General features: G+C 39.7%; 1 protein-coding gene across 1 annotated transcript; it reads left to right on the top strand.

Moving 5' to 3' along the window:
* Nucleotides 1–2,053: 2,053 nt before the first annotated feature.
* Nucleotides 2,054–2,467, top strand: LOC142178092 (putative mitochondrial protein AtMg00300). The gene has a single exon (XM_075247419.1). It carries the CDS (start codon nucleotides 2,054–2,056, stop codon nucleotides 2,465–2,467), a length of 414 nt encoding a protein of 137 aa, XP_075103520.1.
* Nucleotides 2,468–9,387: the final 6,920 nt, after the last annotated feature.

Here is a 9,387-nt window from a genome sequence, read left to right as displayed (position 1 = left end):
CTCATCTGTGGTATTGGACTAGACGAGTACAACAAAATCTCAGCTTGTCAATCTGCCAAGGAGATCTGGGAGGCTCTCCAAACCGCACATGAAGGAACAACTCAAGTCAAGCAGTCAAAGATCGATATGCTCACAACTGAGTATGAACTCTTCAAGATGAAGGTTGATGAGTCCATTCAGGACATGTATACTCGCTTTACTTCCATCATCAATGAGCTCCATTCTCTAGGAGAGATCATTCCAAGGAACAAAGTGGTCAGGAAAATACTCAGTATGTTATCTGATTCTTGGGAGAGTAAAGTCAATGCTATTACGGAGGCAAAAGTTCTGCAAAAGCTGATGATAGACGAACTCATTGGAAATCTGAAGACCTACGAGAAGAAGAAGAAGAAGAAGAAGAAGAAGAAGAAGAAGAAGAAGAAGAAGAAGAAGAAGAAGAAGAAGAAGAAGAAGAAGAAGAAGAAGGACCATGAAAGAAAAGAACCCAAAAGGGAGAAGAACCTGGTTCTCAAAGCAGACAGCAGTGACTCAAGTGGTGATAATGCTGACATGGCCTATTTGACAAGGAGGTTTCAGAAAATGGTTCGCAGAAATGGAGGTATTCCGAAAAAAGACAGCTCTAGCAGACCAAAAGGCTATGATAGTTGTCACAAATGAGGGAAGCCAGGACATTTCATCAAAGATCGTCCTCTCCACAAGCAAGACCAATACAAGCATACAGACAAGACAACCAAGAGGAACTAGGTTCCTGACACGAAGTTCAAGATAAGAGATGTCGCTGACAACAAGCTCTTGCTGTATGGGAAGATTCCTCTAGTGAATCTGAGGGAGATGATGAACAATGTGACACCTCCATGATGGCCGTTAAAAGCGAAGCAGCTGAATATGACTCCATCTTTTCCCTGATAGAAAAATCTGATGAGGATGAAGATGATGATGACGATGAGGTAAACTTTCAAGACGTTCAAAGAAATTTGAAGTCTTACTCTCAAAAGACACTTGTATCTTTAGCAAATGTCCTGATTGATGCTAACCATACCTTATCAATGCTAAAAATATTTTAACTATGGAATTAAGGGAGGTAGAGCATGAGAGAGATGATTTACTAGTCATAGTTGTTGATTTAAAAGAAACCATTGAGGATTTAAAGAATGAAAAGGATGTTCTAACTAAGAAAATTAAAAAGGTAGAGCTTGAGAGAGATGACTTGTTGGTAGTAGTTGTGGATCTAAAGGAAACAATAGAGGAATTAAAAAGGGAAAATATTTCTGTGAAAGCTTCAATAGAAAACCGCATGAACCCTTCAAAATGTAAGGAAGTGGCGAGTGAGGCACACCTTAAACTTGAAAATAAACTCAAAATGGTAAAATTGAGTCTGTGTGCTGAACTTGAAAGAAATAGACAACTTTAGGAAGATCTAAGTAGGGTTAAAAATAACCTAGATAAATCTCTAAAGTGGACCTGGTCTTCTAATACAATCATTTTTATGTATAAAAGTAATGGGGGAACATGCAGGGAATTGGGTTCCAAAAGGAAAAGGCTCCTTACAACCCACATAGCAAGTATGTCACTGTCCCTGATAACTAACTGGCTTTGCACTCATTGTGGTAACACTGTTCATTTCATAGATTCCTGTAAAGCTAGATTTCAGTCCCAACAGAAAAATAAAGTTTTTATTGAAAAAGTATCTACTTTTAGGGAACTTGGTCCCTACAATATAAAATGTGTGATGCCTGCTTGGACAAGAAGAAATTTAATTCACCTTTTTCCTTACTACAAGGGCCCAAACTTGTTTGGGTTCCTAAGTCTAATCTCTGATTTCCTTGTGCAGGGAGCAGTGAAAGGAAATAGCCAAAGATGGTATATGAATAGCGACTTCTCTAAACATATGACTAGAATTACTGATGATTTTCTTTCACTCAAAGCCCTGCAAAGTGGGAGTGTGTCCTTTGAAAATGGAAAAGGGGGATACATTATGGGAGTTGAAAAAATTGGGAAGACACTCATTCACTCAATTGAGAATGTGTATTAGCTAAATGGCCTGAAATACAGCATGCTGAGTGTATCTCAAATCTGCGACAAAGGAAATAAAGTAGAGTTCTTATCAAAGTATTGCACAGTCACCAATCTTGTGACTGGTGTAGTGGTTCTGGTGGCGAAAAGATTCAAATACATCTATGTTGTTGACTTTGAGTCTCTAAACAGTGGAGATCTTACATGTATGAGTGTTGTTGATGATGATGTTGAACTGTGGCACAGAAGATTGGGACATGCAAGCTTCTCCTTGTTGAACAAACTAGTCAAGAAGGACCTAGTTCGTGGGTTGCCAAAATCAAAGTTCAAGGATCACAAAGTTTGTGATGCATGTGTGAAAGAAAATCAATTCATGTACTTCTTCAAACCAAAGAAGGAAGTAAGCACTTCAAGGCCACTGGATCTTCTCCATATGGATCTGTGTGGACTTTGAGAATGCCCAGCAAAGGAGGAAAGAAGTACATCTTTGTCATTGTAGATGACTTCTCCAGATTCACTTGGATCTTGTTCCTCAGAACCAAGAATGAAAATTTTCAAGTATTTGCTACCTTTGTGAAACAGATTCAAGTGAAGATGAGCCATAATGTTGTAAGCATAAGATCTGATCATGGTACCGAGTTCGACAATGCAAAATTTGATGAATTCTATGATGCAAATGGTATTAGTCATAATTTTTCAGCTCCTAAAGCACCCCCAACAAAGTGGTGTTGTGGAGAGGGAAAATAGGACTCTTGAAGACATGGCAAGGATGAGTCTAATTGACAGTGGTGTACCAAAGATCTTTTGGGTTGAGGTAGGGAACACTGCCAGCTATTTGATAAACAGGTACATGATCAGGTCCCTCCTAAACAAGACCCCATATGAAATGCTAAATGGGAGAAAAACTAATCTGACTTACCTGAGAATATATAGTTGTAAATGTTTTGTTCTCAATAATGGTAAGGAAGTGCTGGAAAAATTTGATGCCAAAAGTAATGAAGGGATCTTTCTTAGATATTCTTCACAAAGCAAAGCATACAAGGTCTACAACAAAAGAACTCAATGTGTCGAAGAAAGAGTACATGTAATCTTTGATGAATCACACTACTTAACTGTGAAAGATTCACATGATAAGAATAATCAAGACGGAGAGCATTCAAAGTGTCATGAGCCCAAATTAACCCTCCATAAGGTGTCGTGATGGCACCTAGTCTTTACGACTAGGTAAGCCTACTATTGCGAAAAATATAAAGGAAACACAACATTTTAAGTATAAACAGCATATTATAAATAGCCAAGAGTAGTACCACTCGGCATATACAAAATAATTTTTCAAGACCCGGAATATCACTAAGTCACAAGCTGCTATAATCTATGTAGCTCTATACAAAAGTTTGAGGATAATAAAGAAAGTATCTAGGCGAGGGAGTAGAAGGGGACTCCGAAGATCTGCGGACGCAAGCAGAAGTACCTTGAAGTCTCCTAGAATCAGCGGCACGTACTAACCCCGAGGCTGATAGCTCGCACCTGGATCTGCACACGAAAACATATGCAGGGAAGGGCATGAGTACAGCTCAAAGACCATTGATACTCTTATTTCCACAGCCACTCATCTGGACATGGACGAACATGGTTCCTCTATGAATGAAACCATGTATCGTGGTATCATTGGTTCACTCTTGTATCTCACAGCCATCAGACCTGACATTGTGTTCAGTGTGGGATTATATGCTTAGATTACAATCAAGACCAAAAGAATCTCATCTTAAAGCTACTAAGAGAATTCTGAGGTATCTCAAAGGAACACAGGACCTGGTCCTCTATTATCCCTCAGGAGAAAATTTTGACTTAATTGGGTATGTTGATGCTGGTTATTTGGTGGATAGAAAGAGTACATCTGGGATGGCACATTTTCTGGGATCATGCTTGATTTCATGGGGTACAAAGAAACAAAACTCTGTAGCTCTCTCTACTGCAGAAGCTGAATATGTGGCAGTTGCTTCTTGTTGTGCCCAATTGTTATGGATCAAGAAACAACTAGAAGATTTTGATGTCTTTTCTGATTGTGTGCCACTACTGTGTGACAATACAATTGCTTTCAACATGGAAAAGAACTCGATTCAGCATAAGAGGACAAAGCATATTGATGTGCGACATCATTTTCTTAGGGACAATATTGAAAAGGGTCTCATCTGCATGAAATTTTGCAAAACAGTGGACCAGGTAGCTGATATCTTCACCAAAGCATTGAGCAGAGAGAATTTTGAAAAGAATCGACTGGAGTTGGCACTAATAAAATTGAACTGAGAACCTGGTCCCTCAATGGCTGGCTATGAAGGAATATGAAGGTAAATTGCTAAAAAGTATTTTCTGATAATTTCTAACTCAATTCTATACCGTTATAGGTAAACACGCATGGCAATTACAGGGCAAACAAGCAGCTAATGATATTGCAATTTGGTAGAAAGATGAGGCTCATATTTATAAAAATCAGTCAGGGAACCTGGTTCCCTTGACTCAGGTTAGTAGTTCCTCTTACACTCATACACATTTTAAATTGCTAAAATTGCCACGTTATTAAAATATGCCCGCCCTTTCTCCCATACCTTTTTAAGCCCAAACGTTACACATGTTACAAACCGACCCGTCTACCTAGTCTGTTGCACCCAATTGTAACCGGTCCCTCCTTCCCTCTAAATAACCCCAAAAGACTTGTCTCGCTCACAATTGTCGACATCAAAGTCATCAAACTTTCCTCTTCTCTCAGAAACCATCTTTCTTGTGTCTTTGTTTTAAAAAATTACCATGTCTTCCCAAAAACCAGAGTCTCCTAAAGCCACCATTGTCACTCCCACTGTGTCTTCATCTCACGAAGCACAATAACACGAGTTTGAGTCTCCACCTTCACCTAGTGAAAAACCCATCTCCGACCAACATCCACTCACTATCTCTTCTCCTTCTCCATCGAGTTTCGGTTCCCACCATAGCCGGAAAAATCAAACACCCAAAAAGTTTATCGCAACAAACTCTCCCTCTGCTACGCCGTAAAAAATGACAGAAGATGGAGAAGAAGGAAAAGAGGTTTCGGGCCAGAAAGTTGAGGAGGTAACTGTAGCCCAAGAGGTTTTTGCCGGTCTTAGTAAAGCATTTGGTGTGTCTACCACTCCTTCTGCTCCAATGTTTGATCTGAATATTGCATCACCATCAGGTAACGCCTCTCTCGCTTCTACTGATTCTTGTTGGATGTAAGTGAGAAGGAAGCCATAGAGAACATGTTTTTATTGCTACTGTAGGGGGTTTGGTTGGGGAGTATGTGTCTGGTTATGTGAGTGCTGAGACTCGGAGGGAAAAAGGTAATGAGGATGGAAGTGGGGAATCGATGCCTCAAAGAGAATTGGTACCAGTTAGTACTACAAGGGAGCCAACAGAGGGACCTGCTCCCTCTGCCCAATAAGAGGACTCTGCTCCTACCTGGGATGAAACTCCATGCTCCACTAAAAAGCCCCTGGATAGTACTGACCCTCTTCCTTCCCCTCATCATGATGTAGTTCCATTAAATTTTGTGATTCCTGAGATGAAGCCCTTGTCTGAAGAAGAAGATGTTGAAAGTGAGGAGGATTATGATGATATTCTTGTGGCACAGTTTATAGCTGCTAGAAGTGGTAGGGTAGTCCCCAAAGAGCCTGTTCTTAAAGACCCACTACTAGGCAGCAGAAGAGAGAAGTCCTTGAGAGTGGTTTGAAAAGAAATAAGGAGAAAATGAAAAGAAGAAGGTTGGTGAAAGGGGGAAAATTAGTGAATGAGGAGGATCTGCCTCCGGCAAATATTGTGGATATTGAGGACGAAGAGGTAAATAAGGAACTTGCTTCCCTTGTTCATAAATCCTTTAAGAAGTCTGTGATTGTGAAGTCCTAGAGAGGGTCGTCTGTGAAAGGTGTTGAGATTGATAAAGAGAAGAGTATTGAACAGAAGGACTCTGGTGAGAAAAGTAAGTTTGGGAGGAAGGAGAAGAGTGTGAAGAAATCTCAGAAGAGAAAAGCAAGTGACAGTGAGGAACCTGGTTCCTCTAAGAAAGCCAGAGTGGAAGTGTATGAAGTTGACAGAAGAGAAAAGTTGAAGAAGCAAAGGGTGTTGTGGGGCAGAATGTTTGATGCTGATATTATTGAAATGTCATGCATGAGACAACTGGTTGCAATTTGTGAGTTTCAGAAGTGGACTTATCTGTTTACCATTCAGAGTCCCAAATTCTATGAAGAGGAAGTTCGCAGCTTCTACGTTGATCTGTTCACCGTGAAAGATGACAATATCTGCCTGAAAGTTAGTGGAGTGGAGTTTGTGATGGATGAAGCTGTACTGGGAAGTATCTTGGGTGTGCCCACTGAGGGGCTCTCATCTGTTGAAGGGACATGTTCCTCTGACTTTAGGAAGATCATTCTAAAGTCTCGGACTGTTCACAGAGGGGAACGAGTGCACAAGAAGGCCCTACTTCTAGAATATCAGCTCATATTTGAAATGGTAAACAAGGTCATGCTCTCTCATGCGGAAAGACATTCTATTACTTCAACGGCGGACCTATTTCTCCTGGAAGCATTGGATGGATACACTACTATCAACCTGCCTGGATTCATGATTGAACATATGAAAAAGGTGGCAGACTTCAAGGATGGGAACCATGGCTTGCCTTATGGGTTCTTGCTCACTAGAGTGTTTGAATATTTCAAAGTTCCCTTGGGAAGAGCAGCAGTGGGAACTCGAAAGAAAACGTTCTCAATGACTACCTTGAAAGAGTGCGAGTGTATATACAAGAAGGGGGAGTTGGCAGCAATTCTATGAGTTCTCGGCTGATCGATGCTCGGGCTGCTGCTAACGAGAAAATAAGGAGGCTGAAGGCTAGAAATGCCATTCTTGAGGGACAGTTCTATCAAGCCAAAGAGGAACCTGGTTCTAGCAGTGTACAGGGTGCAGAGGTTTCCCGCTTGATGGATGAAAATGCAGAGCTAAGGAAACAGGTTGAGAACCTGAAAGAGCAACTGATAAATGAACAGTGGTCTGCAAATGCTCGAGTTGATATTCTTCTCAAAGCCCTTGCCTCTTTATCCTTCTCTCCCTCTTCCAGTGCCCCTTAAATAGTCCCCTTGTCAATGTCCAGTTTATCTGTGTCTGTCCTGGTCCAAGTGTCCTGTTTTGGCCTGTTTGTTTTTATGAATGTGGTACTTTTAAGTTTGTTTATTGTGTGGATGTTTTATAACAATGGTACTACTGCCTATGTTTTTCTCTCTAATTAATCAAATGAGCATCTCAGTCTTTTGATATGCATGTTTTACTCTTGTGCTATGTTCTTAGCTATGTTGTATGCACACAAGTGGTATGAACTAACTTTACTGGAATTCCTTTTTGCGTTTACTTGCATAAATTCTTTTTATGATGTCAAAAGGGGGAAGAAAAATTGAAGGGGAGAAAACAGGTTTTCATGGGGAATATAACTAATTTGCAGGGGGAATCATATGGAGATCTGGTTTTAAGGGGGACCATCAATTCTAAGTTTGTCATCATCAAAATGGGAAAAATTGATAAGTTATGTGACTTTGTGTTTTGATGGTTTAACAAACTTCATATGAGAACCCGATAGGGAACCTGATATAAAGCCTCAAAGTGCTCGGAATAACAAGTCACGTGTCTAGCACAAGTTCCAATGATATCAGTCAAAGGAACTGCAGAGGGAACAGATGGCTATCAGTTCCTCCGGTCACGTACAAGTCAACTCCTTACAACTGTTAAAGCTGCTACAATGTTACATTGCACACGCAACAGTGCGGCAGTCACTTTTTGGAGCATGTTGTGTACCGGATACTTGCTTACATCATCCTAATTACCTCACTTACATATTACCAACATGAGGCAAGGGAAAACACACACTTGCAAACCCTAAATCATTAATTCTCTTTCAAGTGTGCAGTCGCCTCCATTTACTCCAAGGCTTGAAGAACAAAGTAGCAACAGAAGAAAGGACCAGATCCCAACACTGAGTTCATCGTGTGTCCTTAGTATTGTTGTATCTTTGTTAATGTTATTCACTTGTAATTCCTACTCAACTTAGTTAGAAGCATCTTGTAGGATATCTTTGTACACCATAAACCTTGTATTTGTGTTTGTGTTTGTGTTTGACTAGAGTTAGTCAAAGTGGTGAGCTTTGTAATAGAGTTATTACAAAGAGGCTTGCAATAGAGTTATTGCAAGTAGGTGAGGGATTAAGAGTTTAATTCCTAGGTTACAATAGATTGTAATCTAAAGTTGCTCGGTTAGTGAAATTGAAATCCTACGAGTGTAAGTCGTGGTTTTTAATCCCGTGAGTTGGGAGTTTTCCACGTAAAATACTGTTGTGTTATCTACTTACTGCTGTGTGTGTTCTATGAGAACTAATAGAGAATCAGGTTCTCTATACTGTTTGGTGGACTCTTAGTTCACATCACAGTTTTATTATTTTGTGTACTAGTCTATTAGTAAGCTTGATACAAATTGTAGAGTGAAATGTAAACATCTCTATATATATATATATATATATATATAGTTCTCGAACGAGCAATCAAAAAGATTCTGGAGCATCTTTGGGATTAGATATTGTTCTCCAATGATCGTAGTACCAAGTACTTTCTGGCGAGTTCTAATATTTAATTAAAATCTTGAATATGTCTTTAGCTCGTGCATAACCCTTTGCCATTTGGCTTTGAATTGCGAACTTGTATATGTGTAGGGTTCTCTGATGTCTTCTCCCCTTACTCTCTGGAAGTAGTTACTCGCACACCAAAAAATCTGGTGATGCTCATGCAGATATGTCATTTAGAGAGCTTAGCCACATTTCGTGTTGTTCAGCTCTGTCCTGAAAACACTCTGTTCCAAGTAAGCTTGAATAGTTATCCACTGAATACTCTGCCTTGCAGATTCTGAAAACCCCAGCTGTCCACCTTATCCCACAAAATTCCAATTTGAAAACTTTACAAGCTCAACGTACAAGATGCCAATTAAATCCAGAACAAGCAGTTTCTGGATTGTATCCAAGTATGTGTTATGCATTTACTTCAAGATTTTTTTTTAACCCTTAACGGTATGAATTTTAAGTACAATTCCCTTTCTTTTTCTTTATTCTTGGTTTTTCCTGTCCCCTATTATTTCAAGGTGAAGGATAAGCAATAGAACGCAGCACATTTATCAGAATGCTTCAGAAAAGTTGAATGACTATAAGGTAGCTTGTTTCGTCCTTTACCATCGAATAGGCTCAAAGATAGGGAACCAAAAACAACATAAAGAGCTTAAAAATGAATCTTAATACTAAAAAAAACAACCAAAAAAAAAAATGAAGTTCCCAATAGGAATACA

Source organism: Nicotiana tabacum, chromosome 24 (genome assembly GCF_000715075.1).
Source record: "Nicotiana tabacum cultivar K326 chromosome 24, ASM71507v2, whole genome shotgun sequence".
NCBI classification, from domain to species: domain Eukaryota; kingdom Viridiplantae; phylum Streptophyta; class Magnoliopsida; order Solanales; family Solanaceae; genus Nicotiana; species Nicotiana tabacum.
Note: the sequence above shows the minus strand (reverse complement) of the source record. Positions and strands in the feature narration are given on the sequence as shown.

What these genes read in the sequence shown, in the direction of transcription:
- LOC142178092 (XM_075247419.1), top strand. Translation starts at nt 2,054, where the DNA reads ATGCTGAGTGTATCTCAAATCTGCGACAAAGGAAATAAAGTAGAGTTC.